Source organism: Chrysemys picta, chromosome 10 (genome assembly GCF_011386835.1).
Source record: "Chrysemys picta bellii isolate R12L10 chromosome 10, ASM1138683v2, whole genome shotgun sequence".
Taxonomy (NCBI): domain Eukaryota; kingdom Metazoa; phylum Chordata; order Testudines; family Emydidae; genus Chrysemys; species Chrysemys picta.
In genome coordinates, this window is record NC_088800.1 from 80,606,791 (window position 1) to 80,628,529 (window position 21,739).

The window sequence follows — 21,739 nt, forward strand, 5'->3', positions numbered from 1 at the left end:
TGGCTGTCAGATTCACAGAACAATTTTATTTCTACATTATTATTGCTTAACCCTGCGTATTTTTTCTCTAACCAAAGCACGTTTTGACCTGTACCGTATGATGCCATCTTGTAACCGTTCTGCCGTGATCCAGTGCAGGTCATGTTGGACTCTGGAGTTTGTGCAGGGACGTACCAAAAAGAACACAAGGCCCTTTCCTGCATTCATTGCGCAACCTCATCTCCCCCTAAAACCAGGGCTGGATCTGGCTGTAATTTTCTATGATGAAACCTGGATCCATTTCCTATTTTTGAAGTGTGGTAACTATTAAAAAATGCATCCCACCTGTGAGGTTATAGAGTGGACAATAAAAACAGCCCAAACAGTAGTAAATGATGGTACTTGAAATGCGAATACCACATTTAATTCCTAAGGCCAGGTCTACACTACCCCCCTAATTCGAACTAAGGTACGGAACTTCAGCTACGTGAATAACGTAGCTGAAGTTCGAAATACCTTAGTTCGAACTTACCTTGGTCCACACTCGGCAGGCAGGCTCCCCCGTCGACTCCGCGGTACTCCTCTCGCCGAGCTGGAGTACCGCAGTCGACGGCGAGCACTTCCGGGTTCGACTTACCGCGTCCAGACTAGACGCGATAAGTCGAACCCAGAAGTTCGATTGCCAGCCGCCGAACTAGCGGATAAGTGTAGCCAAGGCCTAAGTGCTTTACAAACAATAGGCCTGACCCTGCAACCCCCAGCCTTTCCTCCCATGATTATGCTCATTGACTGCAACAAGAATTAGGGGTGTAGGATTGGGCCCCAAAGACCACTGTCATGCAGCTACCTCTGGGGTGGAGGGCAGGGCAGCAGCTAAGTAACAAGTTTCACAAAACTCAGTGTGTGGGGAGGAGGGGTAATTTTGGCCCAGGACGGTGGGGCAAACCCATCATGTCATTATATAATGATGCCCTGCAGCTGCTGGGGGTTTAAGCAGGTTGCAGCCAGGAATTAATGGTCATTATCCAGACAGCCCATTAGGATGGGGACCAGGGGAGCTGTAACCGGCTGCAACTTCAACCTTTGCAACTAACTACAAATAAATCCCGCCTCTCTGCGAACGCACTTTTGCCAGGAGGTGAGCGGCCTGCACCAGGGGGGAGGTGGGAACACAACCCAGAGCATGCACCTCCTGCAAACCAATCCCAACCTAGCCAGCTCAGGCGAACCTCTCCAGCTCCTTCCAGGAAGGGGATGTGCCCACATGGAAACAGTTGCAATCAGACCCGCTGGAGGATGCAAGTAGAGGCATTTTCCCCCAGCAGAGTCCCGCAGCGCCAGCTGTCAGGGATCCCAGTTGCCTGCACGCGTCCACCAAGCCTGGCTGTCCTGCTCCCCACCCCTTTCCGGCCCCCCCCCACAAGTGCCCGCCCTCTTTTTCCCTGCCTCTGATTGGCCAGAGGTTTCTTTTGTTAGCAGCTAAGAGAGCCTACCATTGGCTAGGGAGCGACGTCCATCAGATCCTGGAGCAGCCCCCTCCCCTTTCCCCTCTTCCCAGCCCCCTCTCTTGGCCCGGACCCTGGGAGCGCGAGAGGGTTTGGGGTGGGTTGTTTTTTTTTTTTTTTTTTGCAACCATTTGCCTCTTGCACTGGGCCTAGGGAAGCGGCGGTGGGTGCGTGCAGGGGGGGCCCGGCTGCCTGGCCCCCCAGTGAATACAATAAACAATAATCATCCTTCCAGGGGGCGAGAGAGGCGTTTCCCTCGGAGCATGGGCGGACTGAGGCCGGGAGGCGGCGGCGGCGGGGTCGGTGTTGCAAGAAGACCCCTTGGCAGCAGATGGGATTGGTGCCTTATTTGAGGGTCTCCTGGGCAGTCCCGCTCCCCAGTTGTGCTGCTGTTGTCGGGGGGAGGAGGGGGGAGGAAGTTGCATTGATTATTTTTGCCGCTGCTTTGCTCTCCCGGATTCCCACACACCGAGGCGGTTTTTAAATCTGGAGGATTATGCATGGAAAATCGCCCCCTCCCTCTAAGGAACCAACCCGTGCCGACAGCTAGCTCCCCCGGGGCTGGCCTGCAATTGTGCCTTAACTTGTGCGTGTGTGTGGGGAGGGGAGCGGAGCTGTTTTTCTTGCGTTTGATTCCCCCCCCCCCTCTTTGGAGGGGAATCAGTGATCATCTGGGATTTCCACCTCCAGCAAGTCAATCCTGCCCCGACGGCTGGATTTCCTCCCGCTGCATGGGGAGAAGCGGCGAGCTGGTGAAGAACTCTCGGGCTTGGTTTTTATTATTATTTGGGGGGCAGTTGCTTTGAGCCCCAGCCCGGCTTGTGTGTGCCTTCTACGCTGCCCCTCCCCCGCTCCCTGCCTTTGGAAATTGGGATGCTACCAAGTGAGTTTCAGGCGACGCTGACACTTCGCTCCGTGGGCTCGTGATCCTGGAAGTGGGTTGAAAATATTGCTGCACAACTCACCTTGGAGGAATTGTCAATCTCTTCCCCCCCCCCCTTCAAAGAACAGAAGCCTGGGATCTAGTGTTGTTTCGTTACTAAACAAAAGTGGGGACAACTGCCTGGTATTTGCAGGGCCACAAAACCATGTCTGCTAAAGAGAACCCCTGCAGGAAATTTCAAGCCAACATTTTTAATAAAAGCAAATGTCAAAATTGCTTTAAGCCTCGGGAATCCCATTTGCTCAATGATGAAGATTTAAACCAGGTGAGTCTCCTTCCGGTTTTATCCCCCCCTCCCTCCCTAAATTCACCTTGGGGTTTCAAGTGAACTGTTTTCATAACTGTACTTGGGTCAACACTATATCTTTAACTGGGCCAAACCGGCTTTCACGTGGACTTAATCGGTGTCGCTTGAAGTTAGAGGAAATGGAATTTTTAAAAATATTCCCCCGTTTTCATGGCTACATTAGATCCCTTTGCACACGCGAGTATTTGGTTTGTGCGTGTTTTACACCGCTCTCGTTTTATATAAACCCGAGTGGGGAATATCGACAGGCGAGAACTTGGGATGGTGTGGGTGGTGGGAGAGGAGGATCTGAAGTTTTAAAAGGAAAAATTGAGATCGCAGGGGAAATAATTTGGATTGTAAAGCCCTTCTGGTAAAGTAGGGCATGGCTTTCTCTTTGCATAGCTACAGGGGTTCCCTGAAGGGAAGGAATCTTAACATGTAAAATACGGAGATTTCAAAGGCAAGTTCTACCAAATCAAAGCGGCGTTTCTTCTGTAAACCCTTTGCAAACCGATTGCCGGGGGTCCATACTGCACTTCTGGCTGTTCTGGAAGTTTTACATTTAAGTTTTCTAGGTAGTAGGTGTCTTTCCTTGCATGCCTTTCATCTGCATATTCCCGCACGATCGCTTGGAGTTCGTAGAAACACGTCTTAAAAATAATAGGCACCCAGAGCAGTTGATCAGCCCTGAATGGGGTGTGTGTTTTCGCGGGGCTGGGGGGTGGGGAGGACTAGGAGCCGTGATAATCTAGCAACATTCTCTCCTTTTCCTCCTCCCACTGCACTCGTGCTGACATCTAGGCTTGCAATCCTATTATGGAAACGAGATCAGACATATTGCTGGCCGAGATAATGAAATCTGAAGGCCAATATGGAAAAAATGCAACTAGGAAAACGCGCGCGCGCGTGTGTGTGGGGTGTGTGTGTGTGTGTGTGTGTGTGTGATTGATAGACAGTGCTCGGACAAAGGGAAACATCCTAAAGTTTGCCCCCCCCCCAAGCCCTTCTCTGTTTCCATAGCTTAGCAATGTGATTCATGAGGTTTTGTGACTCAAAAATGCCGGATGGCTTTGTTACTTTCGAGAAAACTGTGTGTGTGTTTGGAGTCCAGCCAGTCCACTATCTACGTGGAGAGCTTGAGTTTAACCCGCCTCAAACAAGCCCTCCTTTGCTTTGTTGCTATTCCGTCTCCTCCACTCCCTCCCTCGCCTTGGGTGAATTTCAATGTCAGTTTCACGGCTGCGGGGTGGAAGGTTATCCCCGCGCCCTGGATTTGCCTTGGATGGGGGTTTCCTGCCTTTTGTGTTCGGGGTGGGGCATGGGATTTGCGGGCTCCTTCTGGAAAAGTGGGTACAGTACGGATTGCCTAAGTACGTACAGGGGGGTTGGGAGGGGAGGGGATGAGTTCCCTCCCCCCCCTTCTGAAGGAAATTAGTTTATAGACTGTATGGCTATGAAATTTCATTCTCAGCAAGGGAGAAATAATTCCACTTTAAAGATAAGGGAAGGGAGTGTGTGTGTGTACGCGATGCACCCTTCTATAAAGTATTTTACTTAATGATGGCCTCAGTTTCTGTGCTCTTACATCTTTCCCCCCCACCCCACCCCAAACTGAAGAATTCCATTCAATGGATACATTAGCGCAGACAGCTTGGTGTAGTGAAGGAAGTTCTGTGCCCAGGCATTCTGGTCATATGTTAGCTAGTAGTTAGAAACTCTTCTGACCAGGAGGTTTTCTCTTGAAAAAGCAGCTCGGGGCGTGTGTTTGGGTAACACCAAGATGTAAACATGAATAGCTTTTCATCTGGCATCTGTGGTTAGTATTTTTTTGCAGCACTGTTGGATGGTTGTTTGGGGCATCCCTGAATCCCAAACAGCGGTTTGAATGAGACTTAATCACGCTTATGGTTTTGTTGCCTTGGCAGGTCCCATTTACAGAATGGAACCCGTGCTTTCCCCACATTGTATGGGGACAAAGCTGTTACCATCATGCCGATGGGCCTAGAGATAGCCAGGCTAGAAAAGTCCTTTTGAGTCATCCAATCTGACCTTTTGCTGCTTGGCTTGAGGGGAAGATGAGGATACTTGGCACTGACACACTCACGTTTCTTTCTGATTTTATATAAAACTGTATGCACTCAACTGCATCCATCTCCTCCCCACTCTGGGTGTCATCTGAGATTGTAAGCTCTTTGGGACAGGGCCTGTCTCTTCCTATGGATTTGGCCAGGACTTGGCACGGTGGGGCCCATATCCTGCTCCGTGCTGCAACAGGAGTTGATACTTCAGTATCCTAGTTAAATCAAACAAACATCCAAACTAACACACTCATCATCGTATTTAGCACTTCTAGGTTCAAAGCCTGGCGCAAACGCTAAACCGTTAATCCTTGGAGTACTACGCTCGGCTTCACGAGTTGTTTTTCTGTGCGACTGTGTGTGTGTGTTGAGGGTGAGCCGTTACAATTGACGGTGGCTTTACTTCTTGTGCTCACTGAACGCACAGGAGCTCCACACAACCTCGCCTAGACCTGCATGTGTATCTCTGTCGACGTACGCAATGGACTCTTCCTTGTTCGTTTGCAGTCGTTGTGGGTGAGGCGGCTTTCCTATCTCGAGGGCTCTTTTAGACACTAGTGCAGCAAAGCACTTAAGCAGGTGCCTAACTTTTAAGCCTGTGAGCAGCCAGGCTGACTTCATTGGCTGCTCCCTCCTCCAATAAAACCTGGTAGTTTGAGTCTGTAAAGTGTCAAAGCTCCCACACCAGGTCATGTCAAAGGGCTTAGATACAAGCTGTTCCCTCACTTTCCCTGCCATGTGTGGTGTAGTTGGGGGGGGGGGGGGGGAAGCAAGAGGCGGGTGGATTTAGCAAGGTCACTGTTTGGGCTGTAGTCTCTCTAGACATTGATGGTTCCTTTTGCGTCATTGTCCGTCCATGGTGTGTCTCAGAATGGAGGAAAGCCGAGTTCTGCTTCTTCTCCTCGTGTGCTGCTAACGGCGCTTGTGTCTTCTCGGGTATGATGGTGTGACTAGGGGGTGATGCCAGTGGTGTTACTCCATATTTCCACCAGTGTAACTGAGCAGAATCTGACCCTTTTGATTTATAGATATAAGTGAGTAGTTGCCCCTGACAGAGGTGTCACGTGGCAACTGCTGTCCATCCAGAACAGATCATCTCCAGTATTTTAGGACCAGAAGAAGTCCACAGAGGGCTGGCCCACAAAGCTACTTAAATAGTCCATTGTGCCAACTTCCTTTGCAGTTGGCAGTAGCTGCCCCATTTCAGGCAGCAGAGAGGCCAAGGGTTGAATGGGATGGGAAGTCCCTCACTCTGGGTGCAAAGGCCTTTTCAGGACAGGATGTTGCTAGTGTTCTGTGTTTATAGAGAGGACATCAGCTTTTCAGAGCTGCCATTCTTTCTGCCAGATGCAGTTAGACCCATCCTTATCACTTAAAATATTAATGGGACGGTGTCAGGACAGATTTACCCTTAAGATCAGGTTTTGTAGAAATAAACTTTTTAAATCCCTAAGCCAGGAAAGATGAATGTTCCCATGATAATTAAATTAATTCTAATAACTCTTTGCAAGGAGAAAACATTCCTCTGCACTAGTAGAAATCCAGATTTTGCAGCATGGCATGAGAAATGATCCGTTTACTGGCCCATCCTGCAAAGCTTTATTCACATTGCCCTTAGTTGCATGAAGAGATCTGTTGCAGTCTAGGACTGGGCTGTATCTTAAGTGCATATCGGTTTGGTCTCTAGGAAGAAGGAAACCTGCTCCTGAAAATGGAATTAACTAGAAACTGACTCTAAGCGCAAGTGAAACTGACTCGCATACAAGCTGGGAGAAGCGCAAAATGTAAACATACAGTATGAAATAAGGGTAGAAAATTACGTCTGATCTCGGGGGTGGGGGGAGGAATTATTCTCTCAGTGTTAAGTAACACAGCTAAGGAATTTTTGAAGATGTGTATATATTTTAATCTAGCATTGTCCCTTTAAGATCATGGCATTGATTTCTAAGAATACCCAATTTAAAAATAAGTCTTTCCCAGCCACTTTCCTGCCTCCTCTGTGACTTCCCATCCTGCTCATGAAGAATAAGTTTTATTTTAATCTCTGTGTTCCTCTAGGCAGTGTTGCCTTCATCTTAATGTTTTGGATGATGTATGGGTTTGCCATCTGTGGGCCCCTCTGCCCATTTACTCTGCACAAACAGCCTCCGCTCAGATGATTTCTGGAGTGTTGGGAAGGGGTGCAAATCTCACTCCGGCGCCGTCTTTCATTGTGCTTTTGCCCAGGTTGTTTCTATCTGTTAACCCTGTGAGTCCTTAGGCTGTTGGTAACTTTCTTACCTCCCTCACACTTGCAAAGAAGAATGTTCAACGTGGTGGGTACCTTAATCTTTTGGCTTTAATAATAATAAAAAATGACATCAGTAAATGGTTGTGGTCTGGCATGTTTATAAGGGTAGCCGGTGTTGGGGCAGGAGAATGGAGAAACCGAGATCTTGAGGTAGTGCTGGTGACTTTGGGCGCACAGTGGGTGGGGAGATACAAGGGAAATTTAGGGTGGGATTTGGCTTAACTTTGCTCCCATTGAAGTCACTGGGAGTTTTACCACTAGTTTCAGTGGGAGCAGAATCAGACCATCGCTGAGCATGACTGACAAGTGTAGGGATCTGTTCCTATTTGAAGACCTTTTCACACTATAAAGGGCTCAGTTTTGCTTTAGTGAAAGAGCAGCTTAAGGAACTTGTCACGGATCTCCGAGGAGAGTTACGTGCCGAGCTCCACTCAAAGGTAAAAACGCTTGCAGTCTAGTTTGGTGGAAAATAGCCCTGTGTGCTCATTCTCAGGGAGGACGGGTGAATAAACCCAATGTGGACTTCTGCATGCACTGGGCATTGCAGTAATGCACAACAGCAGGGGCTGTAACTCGGATGAGACCCTAGACTTGTTGCTCCGTGCTGGCTTGGCCAATCTCCCTCGAAGACCAGAGCTTTTTGTCTCTAACAGTCACTTGTGCAGGAAGTTGTTTTCGCTGCTGGGCTCTGGGACGTTTTCCCCTGGCCACCAGCAGCTGTTTGGAGGGAATCCTCCCAAGTCCTGGCCATGATTTGCCATGCAGGACACAGACTAGTGGAGAAACGAGATTGTGCACAAAAGTAATGAGAACAGAAAGGAGCGCCTTCCATGCTGTTTATACTGCACTGATCTAATCATCTGGCCTTGGATCAAGGCAGCCTTCATGCTCACTGGATACTAGGTAGTGTGTTGTGTCCTCCTTCCTTTACCCCGTGTTTCCAGGTGCTGGATCCCAGAGGAGCAGTGGGGCTGTCTGATAGGTGCACTATTATCTAGTTTCCTCCCTGTTTGCCTTTGTTTTCTTCTTGGGAAGCTCTAATCTTTCCTGAAAAGCTGTAGCCCTGGAAAACAGCCCCGGCTCACTCGCTCGCATTCCTGACTTCCCTGACTAGCTGCATCATGCTGCAAAAATCCAGCTGTAATTGACTAATTATTAGGACCAAACAGGGGAAGAGTCTCTGAAAATGTCAAACCCGCCTCCGTCAGCTGCTACAGTGGGAAGGGACTGAGGTCTGTAGGATTGTGTTTTGGGGGCTAGAGGGAGGGGTACAATGGAGCTAGCTGTGCCTGGTTGGGGCGGGGGGGAGGAGTTTAGGGAAAAAGACGTCATTTCTTTCCTTTTAACTTTTTAAAGACTGTTTCCTTCTACCCTCCTTGCCCCACAGACAAAAAGCAAAATGTCCCAGAAATGCACGATCCACCTCAACACACCAAACAAAATCATACACGATCATAAGCGAGTTGCTGAGCAAGGAAGGACGGAGGGCTCTGTGGGCATTCCTGGGAGCGTGGGGAAGGCCTGTTGCAGAAATACAAATGACTGGATGGCCCTTGGCAGAGTCAAAGTTAGGAATAAAATGCTTTGTTGGTTGCAGTCTGCATTTCCCCTGCTGTTGTGTCCAAGGACAAGGTCAGGATTCATTCTTCAGTTGTTCTTCTGCCTGAAGCATGTCCTACCTTCTTGTCCCACTTGAGGTCCCTGGAGAGTGAAATTCTCTTTGCACCCCATGACCAAATGTAGTATGGGCTGCAGCCCTGCACACTTCCCCTGCATCCTGCAGTGTTTCACCCCCTTAGCTGCGACGAAAAGGTCAACGTGTTTTGTCTGTCCTGTGAGACTGCTTAGATGCAGAACCGTCCATTTGCATGCACAGTTGGCAGACGTGTATGTGCAAAGTAACTGAATGGTTTCTTTGTACGAACCCCTGCTTTTGGAAAATCGGCCTCCTCGCATTCACAAACCAGTTAGCTGCCTTCATTGGAGCCGTGCATGCCTGTTCTCGGGGGTAGCTGTTGTCTGACCTCCAGAGAGGTGATCCTCCCCTCTCAGCAGGACCCTGGTGAGATCTGTGGGACTCTCAGGGGAGTTTGTGGACACTCCATCCCTTGGGACATTTGAAACGAGATTGGCCAAAGCCCTGCAGTGCGCTGGTGGGCACAGCCTGGACTTGGTGCGGACTAGATGATCTAACAAACCTTTTCTGCCCAGTTCCTCTGGAATGACAGGCCACGTGCACTGAGGGAGGTGAGTAGAAGGGGCTGTTAAAGGCTGCTGGTGCCCTCTCCTCTGTCACTGTTGCCAACCAGGTAAAACAAGCCTTTAGATGGAAGCAGTGAGGGGCTGTTTGAGCTCTCATTGCTGTTGGGTGGGGTGGAGGGGGAGTGGTTCATTCCCAAAGGCTCCCGAAGTTGGGTACAAGCTGGAATCGGGGGCAGGTGCTCAGTGGTGGAGTATTGGGGCTGTGTCAGGGAAGCTTTGGGCTGAGGACAGATTTAATCTAGCCCCTTCTTGCTCCTGGGGGCGCTGAACCTCTCCTGTCTCCCTGGGTGACTGCACAGAAAGAAACCAGGTTTGGAGAGGCAGCACTTTTGTTCAGGGTTCGCAGTAGCGGTGGGTCAGTGCCACCGATAGCATCTCTCTGCCGTGCGTATGAGAACCTTGTGTAGGCTCCATGTGAATCCCGGTCTCCGCAGGAAGGCAAAGCTGGGGTGTGGGCAAGAGGCGGGCAGCCGCCGTGGCGAGTTACTTCGAATGGGGGGAAGAAGATACAAGCTAATCGATGCTAGGAGAGGGCCGGCGCATAACTTTGCTTTGGGCTGTTCCTGGCCTTGAGGAAGGCTGTGCTGATGCCAGGCAGGCCAGGTTCATGGCATTTACAGCACAAAGCATCTGAAATGCTGCTGGATGTCAGGACGATGCATATTTGGGGTGGAAACTAAGTCTGACTGGATCCTATTAGACCCCAAAGCAGGGGCTGCATTAGGGCTCTATGTGGGGTGGCTTATGGCTCAGCCTTTATTCATAGTGTCCGTTATTGGCAGCAGGCAGTGCCTCTCCCAGCAACATTTCCAAGGCCTGTGATGGGTGATGTATAAGGATCACTTCCTGCTAGGGTTGATAGTGATGCTCCATATTGGCGCTTCCTAGGCAGAGCGGCTGCATGCTGGGGAATCTGATGGCACCCTTCAGACTTGGCTCTGCGCTTCCCTTAGGGGTTCTTTCCTCATCTCCATCCCTCTCTGCCACAGCATTTGGTGGGTATCCAATTAGCCCCGACAAAGGCAGCTGTTGCCAGGCAAAAGGAGCAAGATGTAGGGGCGGGTTTGCCTGAAACCCTGAGTCCTGAATGTGGAAATACAGGCCTGTCTCTTTCCCAAACTCTCCTGATCCTGCTGTCTGCCAGAGGGAAATACTCCCAAGTCCCTGTCCCCCTTCAGTATCGTCCTGGGTTCCATCTTATGTGAGCTTCTTGGCTACTTCCAGCCTCGAAGTGGAGTCAAGGCTCCCATCCCCTGGGAGCGGGAGAGACCGGCCTTTGGGACCTTGAGCTTGTGCTGCGAGGTCGAATCTAACGGCCTGTCTCCCACGGAAAGGTGCAGGGCGGGGTAAGAAGCTATTGGTGTGTTACTTGGCTCCTCTTGCAGCCCGTTGAGCCGGCATCCAGAGGGCAGCCCAGGACGCATCTGTTCCAGTCCGTGCTCCCGGGGGCGGGAGAGGGGGGGAGCTGGGTACCTGCTGAGTGACTCTGGGGCTCCCTGGCTCAAAGACAGGCAGGAGCATGTCACACAGAGAGCAGGTGACTGGTGCCGAAACTGCTGGGGTGGAGGGATTAGCGCATAGGACCCTACTCAGTCCTGAGGGGCTTTGACCCATTTGGGCTGGCCAGAGCCTTAAAGAGCTGGGGAAGCTTGGGGTTTAGGAGGAACCTGTCCTGCCTCTCCCCTGGCCCCCAGTGAGGGGAAGTGGTAGGGGGCAGGGTAGCCCCCAGTAATGGACATCCCAGAGCTGAGGCCAGCCTGGAGAGCCTTCTCTCATCCCTAAACGACCTGCTGATGTCTGGGTTCGCCCCTCTCGCTCTGTGGGGAGATTTCCCCTCTGGTGTCGAAGCAGCAGGATGGAAGCGCTGGTCCCGTTCCGCCCTGCAGTGAAAATACTGTGCGGGAGGGGTGGGGTGCATGTGTCACCCTGAATGGGGAGCCTGAGTACTGAAACCATCCCTAAGGAGCCCACCTCCAGGAGGTAACGTGCTGCTTCAAAGGATCCCCAGGTGGTTTCTCTTACAATCTTGTTCAGCCCTCCCCCGTTTACAAGTCCCTTGGGAGGGTGACTTAAGGCAGCATTCGGTGCATGTGCACATAGGGGTGTGTGTACGTAGGCAGCACAGAACGTGCAGCAATAATATTTGGCAAGCCAAGGATGGGAAGGGCCAAATACCAGATAAAGGGGGTCAGTGTAGTTACCTGCATTTGATGGCGAGGGCTCTCGAGACACAAGGAGCTGAAGTGGCTTGGGCTGGGGATAGAACCTCTGCCTCTGGGATCCTAGCTGGTACTGGACACTGGGCAGCAGGAGCCGGAGAATTTCTCCTACCTGGGACATGCGTCATGCTCTCTCGCTGGATTCTGCAGGACCTTCCAGAGAGATGGGCTTTAAGCCAGCGGAGATGTCCGAGTGGCTGATTCAGGGCCCTTGTTTCTAGGAGGATGTATGACATGGAGAACATTAAGTAACAACCAGCGTGTTCTTGTTAAGAGTTTGCAGAGAACCCGCTATGCGCGGAAGGCCTGGGAGTGAAGAACAGCGTGTCCCTGCTCCCTTGTCCCTCTGAGTGAGGGCTGCCCCAATCCTGACTGTCCAGCATCGAACCCTCTGTCTGTTGGGCTCGTGTGCATCCAAGAGCTGAAAATGTTGGCTCAGATTTGCCTTGTTTTGGGGTCACAACAACCCAAACCGCCTGGCAGGAGCGGATGGGACTTTCCCTTCCCCTGCAAGGAGGGACTGGGGCTGTGTCAGGTCCACCCCCAGAAACCTCCCCCAGCTGCAGGAAACTCAACATCCTCCCCTGCTTCCTGGGGCAGTTTCAGATCTGCCTCTCTTGTGGTGGCTCGGGGCACCTGGGCAGTTTTTGGTTCCAAAGAGTACAGTGTGGACGGTGGCTCGGGCCCTGACAACCTGATGCCATTCCTGGCTCTGTCATGGCCCAACCAGGTGACTGTGGGTAACCGCTTTAACTCTGTGTGCCTCCATTTCTCCAGCTAAAATGGGGTAACGGTTCTCACGGATCCACGGGGAAGTGCTGGAGACGTGAGTGAAGAGCGCTAGGTTCCACTATCATTGTATTGTCTTAAAGGCCCCTGGGCCTTGATGATCCTGCCCTGTACATTGGGTCTATTCTGCCACCTGGTGAGTTATTTTTAGCTTTGGGTTCGGTGACAAGGGGTCCGCCTGCCTGTAGGGACCCCCTGTGCATGCTCAGACCTGAGAGGCAGCGCCTGAGCCTTCCCCGTGCTTCTCTCTCCTGTGGCTTTTTTTTTTTCTTTTCTTTTCTCCCTTTTATTTCAATTGCCAAGACTAACTTAGAGTGAAAAACTCCTGCCTCAGCCCGAGACAGGCTGATTGCGTCTGCCGGCAGCCTAAACAGATGACCCCACCCCAGCGCGCGCATGGAGCCAGGAATCTTTCCTGGTGACTAATTTGAACCCCCCCATCCCGTGTGCGCCGGGATGGGTCAGAAACGCAGCTCCCGGGGAGTTCTTCATCATTGTTTTTGCAAACGTTTAATCCGCCCCCACTCCCCCCGATCCCTTTGTTGTCGCAGTCGGTGGGGTTTTCTGTGGCGGGTCTGTTTGGGTAGGTGGCAAACCTGGTTTGGAAATAAGGCTTGGTCAAAAGATCTCAGTTCATCTGGAGTCCCAGAGTTTTCTGTTCCAGGCCTGGGAGAGGCCGTGTAGATAGGCCCTGTTGTCAGACCTACCCCGGGAGATACGGCCCTAGGAGAGTGTTCCTCCCCACAGCACCAGGATGGGAATGCTTCGGTCAGAAGGGTTCGATGTGGCACATCCTGGCATACAATCTTCACCTCACAGAGCCCAAATTCACTGTAACTGGGCACAGAGTAAGTGTTCAGCTGGTGCCGCTGAAAGTTACCTCAGTGTGGTTAGGAATCGCCACAAGAGTGGAAGTCTAAGCCCGGTGGGTGGACAACGTGGATGCCCCCGTGGTGGGTGCAGGTGGTCCGAAACCAGGCTGTTCAGCTCGTATGTCCTGATGGCGACTCTTCTTACCCCAGCTGACAAGTTCTGTTTGCTCTTAATTGGATCTTCTATTAACATGCCATTAGACGACTCTGCAGTCATCCCTGGAGCATGGGTGACCAGATTGGCCTGTGCGCACCCCTGCTCCTGGCCTGTCCTTCCCCCCCACGCTCTAGGGAGAACTGGAAGGCTCTGGGGACTCTTGGCAACCTTTCACTTCGAAGTCACCGGTTCAGATCCAGCACAGGTCCGTCGTTCCTCGGAGTTACAAAACGCCTTCCCGCTGCGGGTGGCCCTGCCTGTAACGGGTGGGTGGGTCTTGGTCCATTTCCTAACGGACTGGCAGCCGCAGCCCAAACACCACTGACACCCTTAGGAGTCTGAGCAGGGAGGCCAAGCACAGCCGTGGACACCAAGTTCCCCTCTCGGACCGGCTGGTCCGTCTCAGGGCTGATGCCTGGAGGTAGAACTGTATAGGGGATGCTTGTGCTGGAGTCAGGCTGGTCCAGCAGCGCTGTCCATCCAGTGCCTCTGGCCAGCACGGTACCCACAGCAACACCTTTTCAAAGCCAGTATCTGGTAGTTTCTGCCCCTCAGAAACTTCCTGTGTGGTGGATGAGGAGTCCCCCGCAGTGCCAGCTCCGCTCCCCACCCCTCCATCCCAGCTGCATGGGAGCCCCAGGCCTCTATTCTTAGGAGCTAGTGGGGGCTGGCTGGATTCTGTCCTGGGAGCTAGTGATTCCTGGGTAGTGTCAGCGTGGCAGCTTGACAGCCTTGTGTAAACCTCGCTGGGGCCATTTCCTCCTCCTTCCTTCCTTCCAGCCCCTTCCCCACCCCCCTTGCTAACTGGCCCGGTTGGCTGGGCTGGAGGCAGCATGTTCCTCTGATGCAACCCAGATCTGAACAGCCAAGAAAACAAAACCCAGGAGTAGGACTAGCAGGATCAGCTTGGGAGCTGGGCTCTCTGACGCTGAATTACAGGGGAAAGGGAAGCGAGCTGCAAATCCCAGCACGGGGGAATAAATGCTCTAGGTGAAGCACAGCTATTGACCTGTGTTGTGCAGGTCAAATTAGATGATCACGATGGTCCCTTCTGATTTTAAAATCTATGAAGTCATAGTGCAGGTATCCGACCGGGAAGCACTGCAAAAACAGCCCCAGTTGAGGCTTACTTATTAAAGGCCATCTTGGGGCAGGGGCGGGGAGCAAGGAGGATCTTTCTGTAAAATAAGTTCTTTGACTAAATCTGGGGTGAGCCCAGATTGGCTGAGGGAGATGCCTCTGTCTAACCGTTGAGCCCATGGCAGAGGGCTGTATTCCCTGCCTTTTGTCCATTGGGATTGGCCCGAATTCTCAACGCCGAATGTTTGGGAAGTTCAGCTCCCAAGCTGAACAACAGGGCTCAGGCCTAGCTCTCGTTTGGCCTGGGTTTCGCCTCCCTGGCTTGCTGAATTCTGGCCCAATTGATTGCCATTAGCAGATGGTTTAGTTTGAATTAATATTTTAATCCACTTGCCTGAAAGGCGCATGTCCTGCATCGCCTCTTATTGAGGCTCTTGTCCAGTCACTGAAGCTAAGCCGGGTCAGGCTGAGTCAGCGTCTGGATGGGAGACCTCTGGGGAATACCAAGGGATTGCAGGAAGTGAAGTATTCTTCCTTCTGGGTCAGTCTGCACCAGTGTCCCAGCATGTTGTTTTGAGGGTGCTGGGCTGCTGGAGACATCTTTCAAATGCATATAAAACCAAAGCCCCATTCACTTGTGACCACCTTTTTTTTCGGAGGAATGGGGTGTGTTTGGAACCAGTTGAAAAGTAATGGAGGTAATAATCTTTTTTCTGACTTAGTTCATCGCAGTTTCCGTTAGATACAGCGTTCTTCACTTCCTGCCCTGTAGTGGGTGCTATTCCACCCCAGAGATGGCCGCTTGTGTATCCCTCCCTGAGTGTTGTATGGTTTGTTTAATGTTTGTAAAGTGCTTTGAGATTCGTGGGTGAAAGGTGCTAGAAGACTGCTAAATACTATTTATAGTCCCACCGTACAGTGAAAGCTGCAAAGGACAACTCAGGGGACCACCAAAAATAGTTCACCTCAGATCAGCTGGCCTCTGCTTGGCCAAACAAACCTATCCTGGGAACCTCAGCGTTGCTGTTGAGTGGCCTCTAACACAAGGGGTTGTATAAATCCCATAACAGAACAAGAGTATTGTCAAGCTGCCGTTTGGCACTCGTGGGTTTCTTGTTAATCCCTAAGTGCGAACTGTGTTCAGAGAAAACAAACTACATGTGCTGGTCTCTGCTTCCTTCCAGTGTGTTTTCTGTCCCCTCCAGAAACCCTCCTCTTGTATGGGAGAGTCAGGTGTCATTTATTTTAAAGCTTGTTGCAGTGAGGGGATTAAAACGTCGGAGCTGGTTTTAACTCTGAGGCCTTGTCTACACACAAACTTGCGCCAGCCTAGTTAAACTGGTACAGATCCCTGTGTGGACATTTATTTGCTTTTAAGAGTGGCTTGGTTTGGTTTGGCTTAAATATAGACCTAAGGGCTTGCAATCACCGAGAGTTCTTGTAATTCCTGCTCCTCGGTTTGGTTTAAGTCTGTGTGGGGAGAACGATTTCAGGGTTTGAATGTCTTTGATTCAGTTTAGCTAATAAGGAATTGATTTAAAATTATATTGAAAGAGGGCACTCAAAAACCAAAACCGGTGTTCCAACTCACAGATTTCACAGGCATGAATTATAGCTGACGCAGTCATTATGCTTCCACTTACTGTGTAGACAAGTCCTAACTGATTTAAGCTAAATCAACATAAGCTTGGTTTAAACAGATCTTGGCTTCCACACAGCATCTTGTGCCAATTTAACTAAACCGGTTTTAAAATCATACCATAGGTTAAACCAGCACAAGCCCCTGTGTGAGCCCTCTGAGAGATTCCGCCATGAAACCTTTCTTTACGGCCGAGGGTGAAGGGTTTCTGAAACATCTTCCAGTTGGAACATGAGGGCCCTTGTACAGGGGAGGCAGTTTGTTTGTTTTATAGGGTGTCCCATGTTGGCTAATTAAAATTTCTCCCTGCAATTGCAGTTAAATGTGGTATTCTTCACTTCCTGTCCTAAACTGTTGTGTTGTGATTACTCCTGGAGGAATTCTGTGCCAAAAAATTCTGCGCACAATATTTTAAAATTCTGCAAATTTTATTTGTCAAAATAACACTACGTAATCACGCCAGTTTCAATTATTTTGGTAATTTATTTCAAAATACCCGTCAGTAACAATACAGACACATACAAAAATTCCCCCAGGAGTGGAGAGTTAAAGAAATCCCTACAACAACCCAGTTCCTGCATCTCTGCCCCCTTCCCCCCCAGAGCCCAGCTGGGGGGCAGACGTCACCCCCCCCCCTTCCCCTAGGGCCCCCCTTGCCCAGATATCTGCCCCACCTCTGCCTCTCCAGAGCCCAGCTGTAGGGTTACCAACTTTCTAATCGCACAAAACTGAACATCCTTGCCCCACCCCTGGCCCCTTTTCCGAGGCCCCGTCCCCACTCACTCCACCCCCCCCCCCGCTTGCTCTCCCCCACTCTTATTCACTTTCACTGGGCTGGGGCAGGGAGTTGGGGTGAGGGCTCTGGGGTGGGGCCAGAAATTAGGGTTTCAGGGTGCAGGAGCAGGCTCCAGGCTGGGGCAGGGGGGTGGGGTGCAGGCTCTGGGAGGGGTCTCAGGGCTGGTGCAGGAGGGGGTTCTGACCTGAGGCAGGGGGTTGGGGTGCGGGAGGGGGTTTGGGGTGCAGGCTCCAGCCGGGCGGGTGCTTAACGCAGGCAGCTCCCGGTCAGCAGCGCAGCAGGGCTAAGGTGGGCTCCCTGGCTACGTGCGGCTCCTGGAACCTGCTGGTATGTCCAGCGGCCCAGTCAGTGGTGCTGACCAGAGTTGCCAGGGTCCCTTCTCAACCAGGTGTTTCGGTCGAAATCTGGATGCCTGGTAACCCTACCCAGCTACGGGGGCCCCTTGCCCAGATACCTTCCCCCCCCCCCCGAGCCCAGCCATGTCCCCCCAGCCCAGACCTCCCCCCCCCCCCCCCTTAGAGCCCAGGGATCCAGAGGGAGAAACAGCCCTATACTCGGTCCCAGACTTGCACAGAGTTTCCTGTGCGCCGCCCTCTCCTTCTCTCAGGGCGTGCGGGGAACGGCAACTGCCAGGAACCCTCTAGTTCTCTCCCCCTTCCCCCGGCAGTGTCCTCCTAGTGGTGGTCAGCAGCACTGCATCCCATTTCTGTGGGGGGGAAAGGAAATTCTGTGCAAAAAACATTAATTTCTGCAAAATTATGCATTGGCCAGTGGTGCAGAATTCCCCCAGGGGGAGTTGTGATCTACTAAGCAGCTGCGGCGTTCCACCTCCGTGGTGACTGCATTTCAGTGGTGAGCAGAGAGCACCTTCCCAGAAGGGTTGAACTTTGGAGCCTACAAGTTCACTCAGTCCTACTTCTTGTTCAGCCAGTCACTCAGACAAACAAGTTGGTTTACATTTGCAGGAGATAATGCTGCCCACTTCTTGTTTAAAATGTCACCTGAAAGGGAGAACAGACGTTCTCATGGCATTGTTGTAGCCGGTGTAGCAAGATATTTACGTGCCAGATGCGCTAAAGATTCATATGTCCCTTCATGCTTCAGCCACCATTCCAGAGGACATGCGTCCATGCTAATGAGGGGGTCTACTCAATAACGATCCAAAGCGAAGCGGATGGATGCATGTTCATTTTCATCATCTGAGTCAGATGCCACCAGCAGAAGGTTGATTTTCTTTTTGGTGGTTCTGGTTCTGTAGTTTTCACATCGGAGTGTTGCTCTTTTAAGACTTCTGAAAGCATGCTCCGCCCCTTGTCCCTCTCAGATTTTGGAAGGCATTTCAGATTCTTAAACCTTGGGTCGAGTGCTGTAGCTATCTTTAGAAACCTCACATTGGTACCTTCTTTGCGTTTTGTCAAATCCGCAGTGAAAGTGTTGTTCTTAAAATGAACAACATGTGCTGGGTCATCATCCGAGACTGCTATAACATGAAATATATGCAGAATGCAGGTGAAACAGAGCAGGAGACATACAATTCTCCCCCCAGCAGTTCAGTCATAAATTTAATTAACACATTATTCCTTTAACGAGCGTCATCAGCATGGAAATGTCCTCTGGAATGGTGGTCGAAACATGAAGGGGTATACAAATGTTTAGCATATCTGGCGCGTAAATATCTTTCAATGCCAGCTACAATATTGCCATGTGAACATCTGTTCTCACTTTCTGGAAACATTGTAAGTAAGAAGAGGGCACCATTATCTCCTGTAAATGTAAACAAACTTGTTTGTTTTAGCGATTGGCTGAACAAGAAGTAGGACTGAGTGTACTTGTAGGCTCTAATGTCTTACTTGTTTTGTTTTTGAGTGCAGTTACGTAACCAAAAAAAAAATCTACATTTATAAGTTGTACTTTCACGATAAAGAGATTTCACCTGTACTGTAGTTCATTGAAAAAGAAATAGTATTTTATCATTTTTACAGTGCAAATATTTGTAATCAAAATAATATAAAGTAAGCACTGTACACTTCGAATTCTGTGTTGTAATTGAAATCGATATATTTGAAAATGTAGAAAAGCATCCAAAATATTTAATAGATTTCAATTGGTATTTTGTTGTTTAACAGTGTGATTAATCGTGATTAATTTTTTTGAGTTAATTGCGTGAGTTAACTGCGATTAATCGACAGCCCTATTGCAAATTCATTTAATTTCTGCCGGTGAAAGCCACGTATTGGATTGCAAAGCATAATTAGCATGCAGAGCTGCTGGGCCCTGTGAAATGTTCCTCTGGGTATTGAAGGGCCCTGGTAGGGTGCAAGGTGAATCGACATTGGCAGTGTCTCTGGTAGTGGCTGGCAGATGAACACTACTGTAGCTTTTTCTGAGCAGTCAGGCTGAGATCTCCCTAGAGCTAAGCTCCCCATTCCACAGTACAGATCCAGGTGTCCTTTCTTCCAAGCGGGCTGCTGTTAATTTGCCTGGCTGATTGCTTTCAGTCGCCTCTGCTGCTACCCAAAGGCATTTGTATTTGGCTGACAGCTCTTTACCTGCCTGCTCCAACTCCTGGTTCTTCGTAATTGGTTCGGTGGTTAGATCTAATGCAGTCCGGTTGCCACATAAGTGGGTGTGATGCCCTGAACTCACCGTCAGGCCATCCCTGGGGAATGCCTGGCAAGGGAGAGAAATGGACTAGGACCGCAAGGGGTGGTTTTGCTAAGTAAGCCGTTCGCCTGCCAGCCTTTGTTCCTCTCTTCCCTGCTGTGTTGGTTGAAGTGAAGAACCAGATCTAGGTGATTGCTGTGCAACCAGGAGCTTCTGTCTGCACCAATGTCTCTGTCAAATGTCAGGCTGAGAGATTCCAAGGCCAGAGGGGACCATTGTGATCATCTAGTCCAGGGGTGGGCAAACTACGGCCCGCGGGCCAGATCCGGCCCCTCAGGGCTTTGGATCCGGCCTGCGGTGCCGCCGGCACCATGTCCCTGCGGCCCCCGGGCTGGGGGACAGAGGGCTCCATGCGTTGTCCTTGCCTTCAGGCACCGCTCCCTGCAGCTCCCATTGGCTGGGAATGGGGAACTGCGGCCAATGGGAGCTTCGGGGGAGGTACCTGGAGGCGCTTCCTGGAGCGGCATGGGACAGGGCAGGTGTGCAAGGAGCCTGCCTTGGCCCCAGTGCGTGCCGCTGCCACCCCGGAGCCCGAACCCCTCCTGCACCCCGCCCCCCAACTCCCTGCCCTAAGCCCCCTGCCTGCATCCCTCCTGCACCCCAACCCCCTGCCCTGAGCTCCGTGCTGTGCCCTGAGCCCCCGCCGCACCCCTCCTGGACCCCAACCCCCTGCACTGAGCCCCTGCCGCACCCTTCCTGCACCCCAACCCCCTGCCCTGAGCCCCCTCCTGCACCCCAATCCCCTGCCCTGAGCCCCCTCAGACATCCCACACCCCTCCTCTGCCCCAATCCCTTGCCCTGAGCCCTTTCCTGCACCCCGCACCCCCCCCCCCCCGCACTCCAGCCCCCTGCCCCGGCCCTGCATACAATTTCCCCACCCAGATGTGGCCCTCGGCCCAAAAAGTTTGCCCACCTCTGATCTAGTCTGATCTCCTGTACAGCACAGGCCAGAGAAGGTCCCCAATATAATTCCTAGAGCTTTTTAGAAAAACATCCAATCTGGATTTAAACATTGTCGGTGATGGAGAATCCACCACGACCCTTGGTAAGTTGTTCCGATGATTAACTAGCCTCCCTGTTAAAGATGTACAGCTTGTTTCCGGCCTGAATTTGTCTAGCTTCAACTTCCAGTGATTGGATCGTGTTACAGGTGAGATGAGAATGAAGGCATGGCAGGTGGTTGGGTTAAAAAAAAATCACCCTTTTCAAATCCTTTTTTTAATGGAAGAAACAGGGAGAGACACTTGCGGAGTATGGAGGCACTTACAACTCATGTACGCCTAGCTCAGCAGTTACTGCTCTCTGTATAGAGAAGGTCTGAAAAGGACCAGTGTCACACCCCCTAATGCGGCTGAATGGGCTGATGCTACAATTGCTGTTCTGGGAGAGGAGAGTTGTTTGACGTGGGGTACGATTCTTGCCAAATATCCACATTCTGCTGTGATAAGAGGAAGATTTTCCTTCTCTGTCTTTACTGTCCATCTATCTTGGGTGCTTGACATGGCCCCGTTACTGCAGCGTCTGAGCACTTCACAACCTTCAGTGTATTTACTCACCCAACACCGCTATGAGTCAGGGCAGTGCTGATATCCCCATTTCTCAGGTGGGCAGCTGATGCACAGAATAAGTGACTTGCTCGAGATCACACAGGAAATCTGTGGCAGAGCAAGGAATCAAACCTGGGTGTTTCAAGAGCCACGCTAGTGTCTGACCACTGGATAATCCTTCCTCTCTGCTACTAATGCACACTTCCAATGGGTGGAAGATGGAATTTAAAACTCTAGCTTCCATTCTGCCACTTTATTCTTCCTGTCCGAGCTGGGAGAAATTCAGAAAGTGAAATTGAGCGGCCCACTTTCCACCTTTGCCTGCAGTATTGGACTGCTACAGCACAATGTTTGGGTTGCAGAGACTTTTCCCTATTGATAACGTGCTCTGTGTGGTCACAGTGCTGGTCCGGAGGCAACAGATGTAGAACAAATCAGAATCTCTGCCCCAAAGAGCATGCAGGTGGAAGAAGGCAACAGAATGGGGGATGGGGGGAGGACATGCAGTTCATAGGTTGGCTGCGGCCTAGAATAAGAACAGGTGGATCATCCGGAGATATCTCTGGGGGAGGCTGCCTGGCAGACAGAACCACCTCCCAGTTATTACTAAGTGGAAGGAGTGGCAAGAAA

The 21,739-nt window shown here is 51.1% G+C and overlaps 1 protein-coding gene across 8 annotated transcripts in view; it reads left to right on the forward strand.

Annotated features, from left to right (window-relative positions):
• Window positions 1-1,502: 1,502 nt before the first annotated feature.
• Window positions 1,503-21,739, forward strand: part of MPRIP (myosin phosphatase Rho interacting protein) — a 170,626-nt gene continuing 150,389 nt past the window's right edge. For 3 of the 8 annotated variants that reach the window (XM_042853101.2, XM_042853100.2, XM_042853099.2), the window contains exon 1: window positions 1,591-2,692. In XM_042853101.2, the coding sequence (XP_042709035.2) occupies window positions 2,573-2,692 (120 nt within the window). In that variant the 5' untranslated portion in view covers window positions 1,591-2,572. Of the gene's footprint in view, window positions 2,693-21,739 lie in introns of all 8 variants that reach the window. The other 5 variants (XM_042853105.2, XM_008164742.4, XM_008164738.4 and 2 more) reach the window with 4 other exon arrangements.